General features: G+C 48.3%; 1 protein-coding gene across 1 annotated transcript in view; it reads right to left on the reverse strand.

Annotated features, from left to right (window-relative positions):
* Window positions 1-21,240, reverse strand: part of LOC307231285 (CD82 antigen-like) — a 60,995-nt gene that overhangs the window by 26,838 nt on the left and 12,917 nt on the right. Inside the window, exon 2 of the mRNA XM_080001921.1 lies at window positions 15,513-15,656. Within this exon, the coding sequence (XP_079858047.1) occupies window positions 15,513-15,535 (23 nt within the window). The 5' untranslated portion in view covers window positions 15,536-15,656. The remainder of the gene's footprint in view (window positions 1-15,512; window positions 15,657-21,240) is intronic.

The following is a 21,240-nucleotide window of genomic DNA, read 5'->3' on the forward strand; positions in this document are numbered from 1 at the left end:
TGAGGTGCCCCAGTCTCCAGCAGCCGTTCCCTAATGATGCAACCTCGATGGGCTGGAGCAGTCTTCCATAAAGATGAAATTAGGCCTGTGTTGTTCATGCAGGGGCACAATGACTGGATTAATGATGTTATTCAGGTAGTATGGGCTTGTCACTGTACCATTCACAAAGTGTAGGGCAGTTCTGTATTGACTAGACACACCTGCCCACACTGTAACACCACCACCACCAAATGTCTGGTGACAACAGTGGCTGATGCGTAGCGCTTTCCTTTACGTCTCCGACATCGTTGGCGGCATCATTTCTGCTCAGTGTCGACTTTCATCAGAGAACAGCACTGAGGCCACTGTTCCCTCCTCCAGCGTAAATGCCCCCTGGCCCATGCAAGACGATGATGCCTGTGCCTGGTGGTGTGGTCAGGTACCCTTGCAGGTCGTCTAGCACGCAGACCACGCTGATGTAAGCGGTTTTGAAAGGTCTGACATGACACTTGGGTGCCTCTCACCTCCCTTAAATGTGCCTGGAGTTGAGTGGCATTCATCATCCGGTTCCGCAGGGCCCTGTTCACAATGAAGCGGTCATCAGTGTGGGATGTGGCCAAAGGACGTGCACTTCTATGCCTTTGTGTGACTCTTCCAGTCTCTCGGTATCTCTGTTGCAATCTGCTGATGACGCTCTGTGACACTCTAAGCCCAGTGGCCACTTCCCTCTGAGAACATCCTGTTTGAAGCCTCGCAAGGCGAGGTACTGTTGATCAATTGTTAGGTGTCGTCTTGGTCTCATGATGTCAAAATGTGAACAGCATGATGAAGAGGACTGTTTAAATACCAATTCTAATTGAACCAGGAAATGTATTGGTCGATTCATCGATCAAACACCTGTTGTGAACTTTGCCGTTCAGCTCCTTGTTAGAGAACAGCAAGTTGTGCAAAAAGTACTGAAACATTGAACAGTTGGACATGTGCATTCAAAAGTTTAGAGAAGGTCAAATTAAGTTCACCTGTAAAGGTTATAGTGCATTTTAGGTTCATGCTGAAATTTCACCCGAAAGCCAAATATCCCTAACTTTTTGTGAGTAGTATATACTTTACCTCACCAATGGTGTTGGAATGATTTGGTAGATTGTGATTTTTGGTGAAATATTAAACCACATGAGAGTGAATAACGCAGATAAAAGGTGTACACACGGCAACAAGGTTTTCAAACCCCTGGTTTATAGCACATGTCGACCGTATAGTATTGTTTCATAATGCTAATGTTAATCTTTACATATTTAGACTTTTATTTCTATCTGTGTTTGGGTTGAACACGCATGCACGCACACGCACACACACTTTTACTCTGCCCAGGCTGAATGAGTAAAAGTATGAAAGACAAGTTCAGTTTCAGAAAAACCTTTGGATTCAGGACACAGCGTGCTGAGACGTCTAAAAAACACCTGGGAGCTTTCCCTTCCTGTGTGTGTGTGTGAGTGTGTGTGCGGTTCCTAAACAAATAAAAACTTGTTGAGGAATCACAAAGCTTAAAACAGATACGAGCTAGGATCAATCGAACGACGGGATAGCACTTTCCTAATCCCCGGGGGCGCTCAGATCACCACATCCCGACATGTTTAATTTCATCCCAACAGCAAAGAGCAAACAAGGGGGACGATTACGCAACACAACTCTTTAGTTTCTGCCCGACGAGACGTGTGCACAAATAAATTCCACTGTCGGACCGATACCGGTTTGGTTGACTATTTTGTTTTGCCGAGAGCAATTTAACTGCAGGCGAATGTATGGAGGTATCTGCAGCTGCCGAGTGGCATCACGCCGCCTGCAGCTCTCACGGAAGCCGAGGGCGGCCTCTGAATCCAGGCCCTGCATGAGTCTGAGCCCATGTCGAGGAAATGTTGAATTTGAGACTAAACAGTCTGCCCGTCTGAAAAGGTGAGACTGAGGCCAAATCCAAAATGGGGTCACGATGGCTTCCTGACCTAGAATTAAACAGGTGCCAATCCAAATGATACATTTCATTCTCAGTCATTTCTATTACCAGCCGCGCTTCAGCCTCCGTGGTAATCAACGGCGGAGTCAGATGTGGTTGGGATCTCGGCGTTATCGGCGCTCCATTTGATTCAGATGGGGCGCGGAGCTTGCAAGGCGAATAAGACAGGGAAGCCGGGGTTTCGGTGGAGGCCGAAACCTCAATTGTCGAGACTCCGGGCCGACGGCCAGGCCGAGTCCAGACGACGGGAAGAGGTCTGGACGGAGCGTGAACCCCGGCGCGGCGGGACCAGCTCGACCCTTTCGCTCGGGCGGGAACCGCAGCGTGCGCGGGGGTGGGGTGGAAGCTGGAGTCGGGGCAGGAACAGCAAAGACACAGACCGTGCAACATGTGAACTCACGTTTGGAGACTCCGGATCAAACAGTGATACTCTTTATTTCAAACGAAATGCTGGAAGTCCATAACAACAACAACAATTCCTTTCTGAGGTACAATATAAGACATGTATATACATGAAAAACACACACACGTTAATGCTACAACCCGCTCCGTTACGCCGCCGACTGGATTCACACCGGAGCCCGGGGAGAGCGTCAGAGGCCATGCTTGTGCATTAAGAAAAGGGGACGTGGATTGTGCTTATTTATTGTAACGGCTCTCCTCCTCCCCCTCCTCTCGAAGTCAAATTCGACCCCAACGTTTTTCGAAAAACGAATCGAGAGGATGCCGGAGTGGCGGCTCCCTTCCCGCCCTCGGTGCCGTCCTTCCTCGCGGCGGGATAAAATCGGCGGGATAAAATCGCGGGGTAAAAATAACCCGCTCCCTGCCCCCCCCCGCCTCTCAACATTTCATTAGGGTCCATGATTTGAGGCCTGGCGCGATTCTTTTTTTTCTTCTTCTTCTGGAACTCGTAATTACGGCGCTCGCGGGGGGAAGAGCCGCAGGTCGGGACACAATATGTCAGTCAGGAGGAGCCCCGTCTAATTAAACGCCGGCACGCAGAATGATTACTACGTTACGGGAGCGCGGGAGGCCTCCACCCGTGTTTTTCGCGGCGTTCCCAGATCTGACCGAACGCCGTGGGGCGGGCGGCGGGGAGGCGCGGGGCGACCGCAGCACCGCGGCCAAACCGAGCGCCCGGGGCGACTCCCTTTCTGGGGCAAGGACACGGACGTCAGCAGCGGCACGGGGATCGCCGCGCCCCCCCCCCCCCCCCCCAGTCCAACGGCCACGCAACGAGCTTCCACCCGGGAGAGAATCTTCCTAACTGGGTCAAATCGGAGGCGCCGGAGAGGGATAAAAGACTTTACACTGCGGCGTTTTGTTTCTAATAATCCAAGACGTAGACTGGCAGCGTCTGTCCAAACACAAGGAGGTAAAAAATAAAATAAAATAAAAAATAAACACCAGTGGACATAACGGCGCCCGCAGCGGGAAAACACTGGCAACAGCAGAGTCACTAGATCATCAGTTTATCACGCCGTCACGCTGCAAGCTTTGCTACCGCCTCTATTTCTGTCCCATTGATTAATTCGCCGCCACGACATTTACAGTCATTCTAACACCGGACGCTGATTATAGTGTGGTCTGCTACGGAGTCTGCTACCTCCCTGTACACGGGACCGCGTGGCATGCACTCGGCAACGAGTGTGACGTCCAAATACGCATGTCAATTAAATCAGTATAAAGAGACACAAGCGGTACTTCAAACACAAGCATCCCGAGATGGCTCCAAGAGAGATGAGCTATTGCAAACCGTTGTACTTATAGTGAACAATTTCCCTGTTCTGCTCCAAAAAAAACCCCACAAAAACAAACAACAAAAAAAAAACAAAAAAAACCCCAAATGGTAGGAAATGTTTTATTTACATATTTACACGAGACGCTCCGTACTGACTGTTCCTTTTCGTAGGTTTTAAGGCAAGGCTTAAGATATGTTGTCTGTAAAAAAAAAAAAAGAATAATATAGATCTATATATTTTGTTTTGTTTTGTTTTAAATAAATCGGTGCTACAGGAACTACGCGCTCGGCTTGTGAGGTCAGCGGGCAGTTGTCCGAGGGTTTGCGCGGTTCTGTAAACTCCCACCTGCAACGGTTTGCCGGCCGGCGAGCGCACGTTAGGTGCGGCAATGGACAATTCGCCGCTGGCCGTTTCTGTGTCGAAGTGCGGAAGTGCACTGTGGAAAGACAATGCGCAAAACGTTTCTGTCTCAGCTATTTCGGTTGAAACCATTGACTGACGCTCCCAGGGACCCAAAGGGCTATTTTACAGGTTGAATTGTGATTTTTAGGGAGGCCTGAATATGATTTTAAAAAAAAGAGAGGAAAACTGACTTTTAGGAGTTCTTTCATCGATTCAGAACGCTGATATATAACAGTAGTCGTGCTCATTTACCTACAATGAACCAAGCCGATCAGACCGGACACCTCTTTAGACAAGGGGGCATTTTAGGGACGGAGTAAGGTTTGAGCTCGGCTGTCGAGGCTTCACATCAGTGACTATCGAACGCGGAGAAATAAACAAACTTCATCACCGTCTAAAAGAAAGGGACAAATATCTTGGGCCACCCCGAGTGTGAAGTGCGACGCGTTGCTGCTGCACGACCCCCGGTCCACACCAACACATCACACTAAATACCGAACCTGGGATGGAAAACTATTCCCGTAGCCTCGTGTGGGAGAGGGGGGGGAAAAAAAACGAAACAAAAAAAAAAAACAGCCTGGAAATTCAAATGAGGGCGCGCTGCAAATGAAATGACCCCGGAGCTACAAGGACACAAACAGCGACTCCACTCAGGCACGCACATAACATGAGCAGCATGTCCGGGGAACCGTCGTTCCATAGAATCGGTTGCTCGGTATCGCAGTGAGGGTGGAATCCTGTGGTCGCCGTGCGTGAACCGCGAGACGGTGAAAGCTCGCCTGTTGAACATTGGGAGTGGGAATATTCGAGGTCCTGGGCTTGGAGGGGGGAGGGAGGAGGGGGGAGAGGGGGGGGCGGAGCTCATCCCGGGGAGGGAACATCGACGCGCCGAACCTTCCGCTCCTTTCCGTGTAACCTGCGGCCAAAAGTCTCCCTCCCCGAGCAACGTCCCGCGGCGGGGGGGGGGGCCCGCTCAGATCTTCTTTGACCTGCGCCCCAGATGGTGGTAGTAGGCCAGGGTGACCCCCAGGAACAGCACGCGGCTCAGCAGCAGCAGGACGGCCGCGTTGGGAAAGGTGCCGAGCTCCAGCAGGGTGATGGATGTCACTGAAAGCACAGAAACACCGGGACCAAGTCACCTTCTGCACGGAGGGAGGACGCGTTTGGGTTTCCCCGAATGACCGCCGCCAAAGAGTGAGACTAAATATGAAGCAGCGCTGTTTTTCCTCCATGCTGACCACAAGGGGGCAGTAGAAAGACGTCACACACTCTGGTGAGGGTTCAGCACAGACCATCGGTGTGTGCAACACAACTAGTTTAAAATCGAGGCAAAGGAAGCATCTTCTATTAGAGCAAAGCAAAATCGATGAATAAATTAACGGCCGCTCCAAGGCAAACCATTACACTGGACCAGCCACGCCCCAAACCCACAGAGGCTGTAAATCATTGGCGAGGTTCATCTACCTAGGAACTGGACGGCGAAGTAGCAGGCTTCGCTGAGCAGGGTCCACTGGATGATGACCTTCTCCGGGGTGTAGAGTCCGTTCCACATGATGAGGGCCAGGCCTGGAAAGGTCAGGGAGCAGCGAGTCAGAAGCAGAGATAATCAAGAGGAAGACTGACGCACAGGAGGCCATTTCGCACTCATAGCGAGCCTTGTTTTGAACCTTGTTTTGAACAACCAGGTTCAAAACAAGGCTCGCTTTTTTTTTTTTTTTTTGCCCTGAAACCGTGATGTAATACGACTGTAATAATGTTTTTGTTTTTTTTCCCAGTGGCTCGTTTAGTGTGACAGAGTGCTGCCGGAGGATTACCCTCCTCACATGTTCATTTTATTCCGTCTTTTCCTCCCACACAGGTTACCTATCAAGGCTCCGGGAACAGGCATTGACAGGTGGGAGGGGATTATCCTCCCCCTGCAGATTCCATCTGTGTGGCAGAAGAGACCACCCCCACCGCCCCCCACCCCCCCCACCCTCTCCACCCTCTCCACCCCACCTCCCCATCCCCATCTTGAGAGACATCACACTATCCTCCAGTTAAGAATTTCACTGACATTTACAATAAAAAGGGACGATCTTTTTTTGGCCGCAGGAGATTGGAAGATTGGTTTAGTGTCGACCGTGTTGTTTCCACGGAGCTTCACAGCTTGGGCTTTATCGTGACGTGTAGTTTTGTGTTGTTTGGAGTTTTTTTTCCCCAGTAAAAGTTCATGTTTTGTTGAGATTCACAAAGCTACAGTATGAGGTGATTTATCGAGACGGGAATGAAAGGCTGATCCTTTAGTTCTCAGCCGATTGGAACTGAACTGTCATTTTGTACCGACAATGTTTCTGCCTCTTTGTTACCAACACGCACGTTTGTTACCATGCACAATACAATTGTATATTCTGATATACAATATTCTTAATAAGGCAATATTCTGAATATGGCAACTGTCATGTAAACCTCCTTATTCGTAATTTCTGATCTCAATAAAGCTCAGAGCATATTTTGATGATTATTCGATCGTATGTATCTGAACCCTGGCACCTAATTTGAGAGCCGTTCCTGGCGCGTTCATTTTGATTCACAACACGTGCATTTAAGCAGGAAATAATAGAACCAGAGCAGCAGGAATCCGCACGTTTGGAGTGATGATGAAACGCCGTTCATACTCAATCAGGTGAAGGGAGCTGAGCATCTTTTAAATTCACAAAACGGTGACGGTTTCAGGGAAGTCTTCCCCCACTCCAAACCAGGGCTGGATATTTTGGCTGAGGAATGAGCCTGTAAACTGGGTTGGTCCAAGTAATCCAAATAACGCATAACACATGTAACGCCTGAATCAAAATATTCAAGATTCAAGATCAAGAGGTTTATTTGACCGCAAGGGGCGGCGCCACAAAAATCGCGATTCTGGGTTCTATAATTATATAATCGTATACATATTATTCACCTCATTCTGGTTAATATGTGCATGTGAATGTCAGCTGAGGGAGGTGGCGAAGCCGTCAATAAAGGACACAGGGTGACTGCCTGGCGTCTCTTTCCGAAGCCCGCTCTCCTCCTCCTCATTTTCCTGTCAAAGAAGCATCTCCGTCGCACTCAACTTCCTCCTCTTAACGGACCCATCGCCAACTGTAAGCATTGTATGATTGTCTGACTCACAAACCTTCCCGTTCCCCCTGGAAGACCAAGGCCATTTAAATAATCGCCCTTAGTCTCCAATACAATTTCTTCCCCTGAAGGAGCGAAGCAGGGAGGTAATAAACAATCGCCTGGCATTCACGAGCCTCTATAGTCCGCCGTCGGTGGGAATGGCAGTTCAGAGAAAAACCTCAAATAATGTGTAATTAGATGACTTTAGCAGCACAGAGGGTGTCAATGCAGAGTCATTTAGCACCAGCTCTCCCACACACTGATCCGCAGCCCCCCACGGTCACTACACGACTGAGATAAATCCACAGGCTGCACCACCGCTATGTTTATTCTGGGTGATTGCTCTCTGCCCCTGCGACGCTCTCAGTTTACACAGTTCCACAGCGAGAACTGTTTCAAAATCCTACTTTGAGAAGCCTTTATTTATAAGAATGCAAAGGTCAGTGTTGGGCAGTAACGCGTTACAATGATAATCATACTTTTCCTAGTAACAAGCAGTGCAACAAATTATAAATAATAGTTCAGTAATAATATTACAGTTACCCACCCAAAAAAGACTTGTTACAACCTTTTTCCGCATTTTGAGTTTATATCCGTGATGGGAGGGATCATTGTTATCATTTGGTCTCATGGGGTATATCTGCTGTACATTATCTGCTGTACATCATGACAGATACATGGCGTGATCTGAGGGAACATGGCGCTTCGGGAAATTACTCATTGGATGGGTCATGGATTATTACAAGATTTGTCCGTCTGCTACCGTGCCGCGACTACGTAAGGGGAGTGTTTTAGTTTCAGTACATGTAGAAGACACAGGTAGAGTCAGTAGTCGAAGCGTTTGCTGCACTTACCAGCGATTTCCCTGACATTCACACAGAGGCCACATACAAAGTCTGAATTTTGAGGAGAAACGATGCAATAACCAATTTTGTCGGATGTAACGGAAAGTAATATAACTATTAGTGTAATAAATTACTGTTGGCCGGGAGTAATAAGTAAAGTAATATTACTTTTGAAAAGAGTAACGAGTATTTATTAAAAAAATTGAGTAACAAGCCAAACACTGGCTATGGTATACTGTACGAAATATACATCGATCAGCCACAACATTAAAACCACTGACAGGTGAAGTGAATAACATTGCTCATCTCGTTCCAGTGGCACCAGCCAAGGGGTGGGATATACTGTATAAGGCAGCAAGTGAACAGTCAGTTCTTGAAGTTGATGTGTGGGAAGCAGGAAAAATGGGCAAGTGGAGGGATCTGAGCCACTTTGACAAGGGCCAAATTGTGATGGCTAGACGACTGGGTCAGAGCATCTCCAAAACGGCAGGTCATGTGGGGTGTTCCCGGTATGCAGTGGTTAGTACCTACCAGAAGTGGTCCAAGGAAGAACAACCGGTGAACCAGCGACTGGGTCATGGGCGCCCAAGGCTCATTGATGCGCGTGGGGAGTGAAGTCTAGCCTGTCTGGTCCGATCGCACAGAAGAACTACTGTAGCACAAACTGGTGAAAAAGTTAATGCTGCTATGATAGAAAGGTGTCAGAACACACAGTGCATCACAGCTTGCGGCGTATGGGACCGGTCAGTGTAACCATGATGACCCCTGTCCACTGCCAAAGCCGGGACAATGGGCACGTGAGTGTCAGAACTGGACCATGTAGCAATGGAAGAAGGTGGCCTGGTCTGATGAATCGTGTTTTCTTGTGGTTCCATCATGTCCATCATGTGGAGGATCGGGTGCATGTGCGTCGTTAACCTGGGGAAGAGATGGCACCAGGATGCACAATGGGAAGTAGGTAGCAGTAAGTAGCAGTATGATTCTCTGGGCAATGTTTTGCTGGGAAACCTTGGGACCTGGCATTCATGTGGATGTTACTTTGACACGTACTACCTTCCTAAACATTGTTCCAGACCAAGTACACTCCTTTATGGCAACGGTATTGAGGACATCCCTGAAGGCAGTGGCCTCTTTCAGCAGGATAATGCGCCATGCCACACTGCAAAAGATTTTCAGGAATGGTTTGATGAACATGACAAAGACTTCAAGGTGTTGACTTGGCCTCCAAATTCCCCAGATCTCAATCCCATCGAGCTTCTGTGGGATGTGCTAGAACAACAAGCCCGATCCATGGGGGGTTCACCTCACCACTTCCAGGACCTAAAGGATCTGCTGCTAACGTCTTGGTGGCAGATACCACAGGACACCTTCAGAGGTCTTGTGGAGTCCATGCCTCGACGGGTCAGAGCTGTTTTGGCGGCACAAGGGGGAGCTACACAATATTAGGCAGGCGGCCTTAATGTGGCTGATTGGCGTATATGTAAACCATCAGTGCTTATGCATGCAAATTGACAAAGGCTGTGATGCAGCTCCACATGAATAAGCTCAAATTGCAGGCTGGCTCCTTGCATATTATTTTGTGATTACACCGTATGGGAGCATGTGCACAAGTGTGTATATGTGTGTATACAAGTGGCAATGCATTTAATCAGTGCAGGACTCACTGAGCACCGCTCCTCCATAGAGACGGACCGAGATGCTTGTCGTGGAGAGCTCCTCCTCGAACGCAACCTCGTAGAGCTGGTTTGGAAACACCAGCGCCTGTGTTGGGGGAGGAGGGAGAGAGCACACCACAACGCTGTCACGCACCACAACACTGGCATTTTGTTCACCCCGACCCGCCTTAAAACTGTTGTCTTGTCTCTAAAATACAGCAGCGTTTCCAGAGGACAAGGTCTTTCTGTGAGCCAGCTGCTGCATGTGGTGCGGCCCCGTACAGTGAGAACACTGAGCCTTAAGGTGGACGGACACATAATGAACCCTTCTTACAGAACGATCCTCTAAGAAAGTAAGCTGCAGCAGCTACGCTGAGATAAAGCTGCAGAACAAGATTCTGTGTCTAAAAGGAGCCTTTTAACTGCAACAAGGCTAAGCTAAAATGCGCAAGCCACTACGTACCATCAGGGCCATGACTGTGAATGTCACTGCTGAAATGAAGATCCATAACCTACAGAGAGAGAGAGAGAGAGAGAGAGAGAGAGAGGTGACTATTAGGGCGCCCGAGGGGAACCCTCCCCACAGTTTGCAGCGCTGCGCTGGCGATGCTCGGGTGAATTGAGTGACGGCGCATCTCACCTCAGCCCAAAAGGCTCACGCACGGAAAACTTGATCTCGTTTCCCAGCATCTGACTGATCTGCAATGCGGAAAATGGAAGGGAGAACAAGAACAGACCTTTAGCTCCTTTCAGACAACATTGTTTTGTTATTTGCCTCCGTACACACAAATATGCATCCGGCTTCAAGTTAAACCGCCTGATTGCAGTTATTTGAGCGGGAGTTTGAAACTATTGTTAGAAGCATTGCCGTGAATATGAGGTTCATTTCCACATTTGGGTTGAGGGAAATTAACTGTCTACCTAAATCTTTATGTTCTGATGTTCATTGTCAATAAATGGCTCTTCTGCAACAAGTAGAAATGTATTTTACAAGTTTAATTTTATGCTGCCATCAAAGTGGCATATAGTTAAATACATAATCACGATTATTTATTTGACAATCCATCGTCAACTAAAATATCAACAAAGCCCCCACGGTCACAGGTCAATTTGCCTGAAGAGTAAACACTAAAACAGATAACATTTTAAAAGCGCACCACCAGTCAATAAAGGCATAAATCATGAATGAATAGCATTTTATGAAAAAAAGGTTAAAAGCACACCACCTGTCAATGAAGGCATAAATCATGAATGAATAGCATTTTGTTTCTATTTCAGTGTTAAAGGGTTCATAATGTGTTGAATTCTGTATACTTCATGAATCCCTGTTGAGGAAATCAGCCCTCCGCATTCACCCTGTTGCAGTTTCGCCTACCACGCGCCACCCAAGTGCCATGTTCAGGGACCTCGGGCATAGAGACACAGAAGACAGGGTGTAGAAAACACACACTTTTATTGTGGAGATGGGGCTTGATAGAACAAGCCCCGGAGCAGATGGACACAGGTCATGACAGGGCTCCTCTCTCCTGAGTGTGTGTGAGGATGGGGGTTTTGACCTGTTGCTCATTAGACCAACCAACGAGCAACAGGTATGCAGCCACTCTGATCCTGGGTCCCCAATTACCTAGGCCCAGGTCAGGTGTGACTGCTCAAACCACACCACCCCGACACCACACACCCATCCTAGTATCCGACGTAGCCCGGAGCAGCTGCCACGAAGCGGCGCCCGGGGACCAGGGAGGGTGTTAAGTGTCTTGCTCAAGGACCCTTCAGCATGCTACCAGGAGGAGTGCCGGGGTTCAAACCGGCAATCTTCCGACCCCCTCTACCTCCTGAGCCACTGCCCCCGTTGTGAGTTGGGTCCGTTCTAAGGGTTCCGGGCTTTATGTGTATTTCTCTGCGTTTCCTCTACAGGTTGGACTGATCGGACACCCTCCATCGCCTGGCGGCTGAGCAGAATCTGTCCAGGCTCCAGCCCCCACACCCCCACTACGAAAGTGGTTTAGGAAAATGGACGGAAGGATTTAGAATGTCCGGTGCTGATTATCTATACAATGATAATGTTGCTCATATACGTAGATATTCTGACTAACATCTGCAAGGATCTGCACCTGATTCCAGAGTTAAGGAACGCCATCATCTCCCTTTTCCTCTCGATAGTAGACGCCGATATTCCCATGACACAAAACATCCATATTACGCAGGGGAGCTCCACCCGTGTGCAGTGAATTGCCTACAGGCAGTGGTGTGGAAAACACTGAGTCTGGGGAACACGGCGGGCATGCCGGCTCTGTTCTTCTCTCTTCAAGCGATCACCTGTCGAGCATAGATCTTTCATTTGTGCAAACCCACTATTAGACATAAATTACCCACCATCAGCGCAAACATTTATTAACCGTGCAGCTGTGATCGACCACCAGGAAGCTCCACTGATGTGCCAAAGGTCTGTGTTGGCCCCAAAAGCTAATGGTCCGTGACCATTAGCCATCTTTTTAATTCCTCCGTCAGTCTGAATGGCTATGATGTGTCACTGTGGGACACTTTGAAATCCCACAGTGAAAGCGGCAACAATATTTAACTGGTCACTGGCGGCATCCTTGAAGACAATGGAAAATGTCATTTAGCAGGAACAGGAAAATAACGTACAAACGTAACATGCAAATGAGAGGAAATGCGACGAGGCTCTGATTTAATGTGCTGGTGTGACGTTAGTGATCACACACTATATTTATTACATCAAAAGGGGAAAGGGTGTGGAGGAAAAGCCAAATAAATGTCCCCAGAGAAAGGACAAAGACAATAAATACAGTATTATTGGCAGAGAGCTACTGAAAGAACAATCCTTAATTCTTAGTTGTTTGCGCCGAGCCTCCGCGCGTCTTTTATTGGAATTTTCTTTTTGTTTTCCGGAAGCTGTCGCCCGCGACCGCTGAACACGTCCGTCCTCGGGGACGCTTCATCTTCCTCCATGGAACCAAAATATGGAAGCATGAAAACCAGCACGGCAGATTCCGATTCTGCTTGGCAGCGTTGAGACGGAAGTCATTATCAATTGGAAAGTAGTTTTCTGCATGAGGCGCCGGCGAAATGACCGAATGAAGGAGAGGGAATAATTAGGGTCAAACCTACAGCCGTCAAAACAGAGGATTCGGCTCGTGACGCCTCCCACCGCGTGAAAGCAATTAACGGAAAACAAAACCAAAAAAAACAAAAAAACGAAATATTGAATCCAGGTTCTTTCGCATGCTCCCCTCAAACAACCTGACAATGATTGAAGTTTTATATTCAGTGGCTTGACTTGTCGGAGCGAATTCATGATTCATTGTGGGCGAAGGTGCGGTCAGCCCGACTCTTGAATTTCCCAATGTTTTACCGCGGATTCCATTAACCCTTTGGAAAGGCCTCGTTAGCCCTCTCAACTCTTTATGGGATGAATCAGACAGGAGGCAGACGGTCTTCAGGCACACTGACCTTTTCAGGCATAAAAATAATGAGTGGATGTGAGCGCGCCGGCCGGGCAGGACGGCGCCGACGGTTCACAAAGATGCGTCCGGAACAAGTAGCGACACTGTACTGTATATGTGGAGGTGTGTGAAAGCCCCCAAAGCGAGCTATTCACCAATTCTTCAAAGCCAACCATTCACCAACCCTGGAACAATTCGCGTCCACATCCCGTCTGCGACACGGGCAAGGCATGGCATGGTTGGCTGCGTCGCCCCGGATCAGCCGGGGGGGTGGGGGTCAGCGTTCGACTGAATTCTCTGGTTAATTTCCTCGGTGTGTCGTCATGAATACACTTTGAATAAACCCTGAACGGTGTTTAGGAATGTGTGCCAATGTTCTTTTTTATTTTGTGTACAGTTTTTTGCCCGTCTGCAGTATTCTGCCGATTTCGGCCTCCAGGTAAGCAGCTAAGGCTGTAAACCTAAAGTCCAAACCTACCGGGACAGTGGAAGACACATCTACGGTACTGTAACACACGGGCCTGAGGCACCTGAACTTACAGCGAAAAGCATCCATGCACCAAGAGAAATATGTGCATGAGACATTTACAGGCTTTTTCTCTACAGAGGAGTGAAATCAGAATAAATAAATGAACAATAAGCGAATAAATAGCATGAAGGGAAGAATTTTGATTTCATGATTGGGTTTTTTTTTTGTCTTTCTCGGTCTCCTGAACGCCACTGAACCCATCCAACATGTGTGCGCAGGAATCCATCTTCGCTGGCTCCGCTTCCTGCCACCGCCAGTAGTGACCACGTGACGGTCTGAATCAGGCTTCCTGTTCCTGACGGGAACACATAAATATTCATGACGGCCGTGAGAAATATTTAGCAGGAACCAGGTCCCAACCGATGGTTCAAGCCTGGCCCGGGGGTGGAGGAGATGTAGGAAGGAAGGGAGGGGAGGGAGGGAGGGAGGGAGGGAGGGAGGGGAGGGTGGAGTTTGAGATGGATGAAGTGGAAGGAAAGAAACCCCACAAAGCCTCCTATAGAGAACTGCTGAAGCAGAGCTGGTGCTGCTTGGTATTGAAGTCCATCATTCTTCCAGCCTAACAAGAGGCGGCATTCAGCGTACAGTAGAAGTAATGATCAGCGCAAATGCAGCGGCTCCGAGCAGCTTTGTTGCTGTCTTTTATTCAGCCCCCCCCCCCCACCCCCTCTTCCCCGCATTCAGAATGTAACGCGGCGTTTGATGTGGATGGGCCCCCCGTCTCAGCAGACGCAATAACCATCAGGGAAATGTTTTAAAAGAGACTCGGCGCGGGCATCCAGTGGGGGAACCACCCCATGTCGGCGTCAGCCTCGAAGCGGCGGTGGAAGCGTTCAGAGAGAGCGACGCGCGTCGTGACACACGCCATCCACCCCCCCCCCAATCACATGCGAGTAATGCCGGAACAAACAACATATTTTCTCTGTGACCGGAGGGAAGAGAGAGAGAGAGATGGAGGCAGGAAGACAGATGGGCAGCGGACTAGGGCAGGACTTCCCTCCTTTGTTTACGCGGAGCGCACGGACCCCGTCGGCAGTTTCCCTTTCCAGACCGCGCTCTTGCTTCTGCGGCTCCACGTACTGTATTGTCACACTGTTTTCATAAACCACATCTCGTCTCATCACAGGCCAGGAGCCTCCGCCGTGCGCCGCAGCCCTGTCTGCGCCGGCCCCGCCTTTCCCCGACGCGCCTGATAAATATTTCAGAACCCGGAGGGGGAGCCCACTGCGCTCTGCCTACGCCGGCTCTTATAAAATCCGAGCAAGGGGGCTGGGAGAAATATCGTCTGAAACATGTTGTTCCGTCTGAGGATATGTCGGTTTGTGACGCTGGATCTCAGAAATATGTCCCCGTTCTCGCACGCTGCGTTGTGTTAGCTCACACATCACCGTCCAATTGACTGTGAGTCTACATGCAAGGTGGTGATGGAGGATGAGAGCCGGAGAGGGGGGGGGGGGCGTTCCCAAGGGAACCAGTAAAGATCTCTCTGGAGATCTGGAGTGATTAAGTGATCTAGATTCACTTAAGCGTGAGGGGCAAACTATATATGAATAATGAGCCGTCGCTGGTGAACTGTCCATGCATCAGGGCTGAGAGCACAGTGGTGGTCAGTGATGGAGCCGTTTTAGGATGTCAAAGTGCACACAGACCAACATACACATCTGATTGAGAATTGATTGATAGAAGAAGATTGAAAAAAAACACTCGTAAATGGAAATGCCCGCAGATCGATAACATGGAGGCTGACCTTTGAGCGGTGAACTTCCCCATCGTCGTCCTCGCCTCCGACCCCGAGGATCTTCCGGGTTTTCAGGCGGCTCACCAGGTCCGTCTGGCTGTGCTTCTTCATCAGAGGAGGGTGAGGCTTAGATGTCATGGTACACAGACACACCTGAGAAAGGGGTGTGAACGTAGGCGGGTGTGTGTGTGGGGGGTGGGGGTGGGGGGGGTGCCGACAGGAATGCAAGATGTGTGCCAGAGAGAGAGAGAGAGAGAAAGGCAGAAGAATATATGAGTAGTAAAAAAAAGAAAGAGGAGAATTCAAGACATTTCAGAAAACCTAGAACAAGGTTCTGACATTTTGTCCTCCTTTCTGAAGCAGATTCCTGCCAGCACAATGAGGCATCTTCAAACCTTCCAACAATCCTCCTGAAAGGTTTGACTTACGCAACACAACTATTCGGTATAACTGAAGGTCTTAACAATAGATTCCAGAGATAAAGGATAAATAAAGCCCTTCCTCTCTACATGTCCCCAGGTCTGCCCAGAGGCCGCCGGGTCCGCCCAGCGGCCCGCCAAAAGAGCCGGTGGTTCCATAGTGTCACAGTCTATCGCATTACACACATGCGCATTATGCACACAGAGAGACACACAAACACACAACCCGTGTTTGGACATGTAAATGGAGCTGGGTTTATTCAATACAGAGCCTTGCACCGCTCATACCAATCAGGTTCCAGCGTCGGGGAAGGAGGCGCAGCCCGAGGGGCTGGGCGTTCAGGAGGCTCCGGCCAACGCGTCTCCTCTGCTCTGAAGGTTAATCGGGAGCATCTTCATCATCGGATCTCTTCAGACACAATCCATTTTCAATCTTCTTTCTTGCTTGAAGTTGATATCAATAGGCCTATTTTTATCCTCCCGTCACGCTGCGGTTTAAAGACGAAAGCGGGCTGAAACACTGTAGGAGTCGAGCTGTTTTTGGAGCAAATTCGGAAAGCCGCGGAGGAAGAAAACATGCTTTAGGCCGTGGACTGCCCAACTGACAGTCCTTAGCACTGAGCCCCGAACATGATGAATGAACAGATGTATTTGTGCAAAGCAGTCGTCACAGCTTTGTCTTGAAGACCTGCTCGAATTGAACTAACTTGTGATAAATAATCATAGGGTTTTATCCTGGGGGGCAAAAGCAGCACAGAAAAGTAAGAAAAATATTTTAACACATTATAAGCCAATTCAATGAATGGAGCAACCAAATCATTGAGGAAATCTAACAATGGCTGTAAACCCCCCCCCCGCCCCCCAAAAAAAAAACAACATTTCATTCAGCTGTTAGCTGATGGGGGCAATCGAAAGTGAAAGGGGTAGGGTGAACTTATTGATCTGGGTTAATGAATCAAGCCTGTGGGCCTAATTGGAACACGTTGTCTAAAAAGAGATGTGCTTAAACTTATTAATGTGACTTTCACTGGGACACACACACACACACACACACACACACACACACACACACACACACACACACACACACACACACACACACACACACACACTAAAAAGATTACGTGGGAAGTGCATCGGCCTCAATAGTCACAAAGGTAATTGCTGAGGAAAGATAAAAAGATAAGCGTATACAGAATCCAATGTTTGTTTTCTTTCGCCTGGCTGCGCTGACTGAAAAAGACAGAGGCAAAGACATCCAGAGACCCATTAGACGTCCCTCGCCTGTTGTCCCTGAACATGTCATTTAGAAAGGGGGCTGAGTGGGGGGCATGGCAGTGCAGAGAGACGTATGGCAAAAGCTTATGAAGATTCTTCTGTAAATGGGTTGCACATGCGGTGCCAGCACAGTTCAGTGAAAGGTCAACGGAACATGTGTTCAGGCGTCTGTTGCCAAGTATGCCACTTAAGACTCCCACACAAGCGCTGTCGGCGAGACTCGCCGCTTTCCATCTTCCTTACCATCTAACGGGCAGGGCGGCGCACCATACAAGGGCACGAGAGGAGAGACTGAAATACTGGTACCGGGGCCGGACGATGCGGAACAATCTCATGATTATTATGGTAATAATCACAGAGAACTGCTCATGAATTCAAAATCCCACGTCAAAGATTCAAGGCGAGGTTGAAAGTATTTAACTGCATGATGATGATTTTAAGTATGACATCAGACCGACATACGGTACAGTGACACACAGGAGCCGATGTTAAATCCCTTGTGCTGATTATTAGGGGGCTTCATACAGAAGCACAGTTTAAACAACTTCCCACACTTGTCCCTACGCTTAAGCAGAGTACCTCAGCCAGTGCGGTCATAAATCTCCATAAACCAGCTCCAAATGGCTTAGTTGGCTAACAAGCTGTGACAACCACTGCGAGCGCCAGTGTGAATATTTCACTGGGGTTATCGAGTGCATCACTAGGTTTCCTTGAATTAGTCCCACACCTCCAGAAGGTGAGTCGTGGACTCCCAGAACTACACCGCCTTCATACCCACACCCCACAGCCTTCACTCTGAGTCAGCCTATCACTTCTCCACATTGCACAGTGATCCTTAACTATCGGCACTGGCGCTGCACAGACATGCCCAGTGGCTTCCCTCGATCCCCAATTACCACCGCCAATACCATACAGGCCTGCCCACAGACTAACCCCACTGGCAGCGGTCATTCCCGCTCTGCGGCACCGGTTCCCTTTCGAGTCTCCTCTACCCAATCTATTACCCCTCTACACTTTCCCAATTGATCTACTGACATTGTTTGGCCAGTCAGACTGACCTTCACAACTGCCAGCTTCCTCCTGCAGCAAAATCAGACCAACAACCACCGGCCTCCTTTCTGACCATATTGTTTTCTCCAAGATATTCATGCATTTTCTGACCCAAACCGCTGTGATCAAGAGCATGCTGCATTATTGGCCAAATCTAACTGGTACTCATATAGCTGACCCAATTCCAAATAACAGGGAAGGTAATCCGTGGCATGCTTCATGATGCCTCTCGACGTGTGACCCAAGACCCAAGATCTAATCTTGCCCAGCAACTAACAACCTCTCCAGACAGAGAATAAACCATGAATGAAGGAAGTCATGTGCGGACACTTTTGTTTTCCATTTGGTATGCATAAAAAAAACAAAAAAATAAAGGTTTTTGATCATTGGAGATATAAAGAGAATGCAGAAATCAGGTAAACCTCCAGTCATAAAATAACTGGCTGTCTCTCCTGTGGTTTGGCGTCTATCTGCTCTCGTACCACAACCCAGTCCAATAGTAGTAAAAGATACACAAATAAACCACACATAAATATACGCAAATGAGAAATGTAAAGATTTCTCCCAGATGCCTATATACTCAGCATCTCTCTTCCATCACTCTCCCTGCCCCTTCTCCTTGCCTTCTAGAGTAATGCTGATGCAGTTGCCTGGCAACAGCCAATGGAGACGTAGCTTCTTCATTATGGAAAGTATCGTTGATGAGGTCTTTCCTCTGAGTCACAAGAGCTCCTGATGCTATTGCACTTTGTGTCAGAGGATGCCTTTGAAGCCCATCAAAGACCCCAAAGAATCTGTGTTAAAGCTGTGAGGGTGGAGGTGCACGCTCCTCTCCTTTAGTGAAGAAATTAATTTGGCCTTGAGAGAAAGTCTATTAAGGTTAAAAAAAAAAGCCGGCAGAATTAGTAGTCATCGCCTCGGGCAAGCAAATATAATTTGCATAGTCAAGAATCCTCAGAACTTACAGGAGGATGTTTTTTTTCCCCCACATTCATTCAGCCCGAAAAACGACATACTGTGTTTGATTTAGTCATGAACCAAACCCGGGATCTCCCTCAGATATCGCTGTAATGTGGATAAAAGTTGTGCATAAATTTAACATATACAACATATTTCTGAGCTGACACTTGGAACTGAAACAAACAAAAAAAAAAAAAAAACAACTAATGGAAGCACTACTTGCCAAAGTATGAGAATAGAATAACGCAAGAAAGCAACGGCACGCACAGTTTGGCACTCAGCTGGAACCACTATATATGGCACTTCATGTTCTGGGAACACTTAGTGCCCAGCCCCCCTTCCCAAACAGCACAGGGGCACGATCCCTGGTGTTGGCAGTAAAATGAGAGGTGAGCGTAGCGCGAAAATACTGATGCATTACTAGCCACACTGGCGCTACTAAAAGGTCGACCTGATATAAGATACAAAAACAATCTTTATAATGTATGAAGCATTTTTTCAAGAGGGCTTTCATAGTTTCCCCACTGACAAAAATAATAAAGCATGCACATAAAAAAAAATTATAATTTTAGTAGAAACGGAAAGGTCAATATGAAAAATCGATACTATAAAAACTATAAAGAAACGCAGGATATAAATAATAAACAAACAGGGATGTGCAGTATATAGATCCAGACCCCTTGGATTTTGTTGCAGCCGGTTTAAAAGAAAACAATTCACAGCGTACATCAACCTGTTCTTGCCGAATTGTTTACAAAATAATCTAATCAACTAGAAAAGCACAATTCAGATAAAAAAAAAAAAAGGGTTAGGGTTAGCCTTAATAAACTCTGTCTCAAATTAAAAAGGACATCAACACAATCCAATTTGATGGAATGCGAGGCCATATCTTTACTTGCATACCACCAGAAACACCAGCAGCTGCAGGAGCCACTGAGCAGGGTGCACCACCTGTGGCTGGACCGTTCCTTTTTGTCGTTTAGTGAGGATCCTGTTGAGTTACTGTCAATACATGATCCCAACTGTTCTCACAAACTTCCTGGAAGTAATCTCCAAAGCGCGATGCTTTTTCGGTTCAGTTGAAGGAGGACGTCTAAATACATGAAAACTAAAAACACACCGTTTCTATTTGTTTTATTTGGAGGAACGGGCAGGCGCGGCGCTGCGGAGCGAGGATGGTGGGCGCCCCGACCGCTCCCTCTCCAAGTCCCCATAACGCATGGAGAGGGGGAGATCGTGGCGCAACCTGCACCCCTGTCTCCCTTCTCTGCGCATATGCCCAACAATGATCGGGACGCGCAGCGGCTCGATTTTCGTTTTCTCTCTCAGTTATCGATTTGCGCAAATGTAAACACAAGCTCGCGGCGTATTGTGTGTGTGAACAACAACAACAACAGCAGCAACAACGACAAGGAGGCCATTATCATATAGAACAAAGCCGAGATTCTGTTTCTCGAGCTCTTATCAGGGTCCAAGATGGAGGACGTGCTGTTTAGATCCACAGCCACTAAATATAAAGGAGGGGAATGCAGTAGGAGGTGTCAATTCCCTCAGAGAACCGTCCACAGCGTGTAGGGGGTTCGATTTATGGTGTGTTTGTTCATATATTGTGTGTTATTAAAACCATGCCCTGGTTTTAGGGCGGCGAGTGTGACGGCGGAAAATACAGACTCCAAACCTGTTTGTTCCTGCTGCTTTGCGAGCGTGAGAGCAGATGGTGAAAAACTATTTCTCCCGGCTCTGCTCTGCTTGGAAACATGTGCCACGGGCAGATAAAGTCTCCTACTGCAAATGGCACCAGCACGAGGGGAGCTTGTTCCAAGTGAAATGCCTGCCTCCAGTGTCCAGCGTGAAGGATTTATTGACCCCGGTAAATGCATCACTTCTCATGTTCGGTGCTGGCGGCATGGATTTTTCCCTGCCCGCAGGAGCATTAATGCCTCTCCCCCCGGAGAGAGAAGACAGAGGATGATTTAGTCCTCTGTGTTGTGATGGGATTAGATCGGACAACTCCTGCGACCCGGTCCCGG

This window comes from Zeus faber, assembly GCF_960531495.2.
Source record: "Zeus faber genome assembly, chromosome: 6".
Taxonomy (NCBI): Eukaryota; Metazoa; Chordata; class Actinopteri; order Zeiformes; family Zeidae; genus Zeus; species Zeus faber.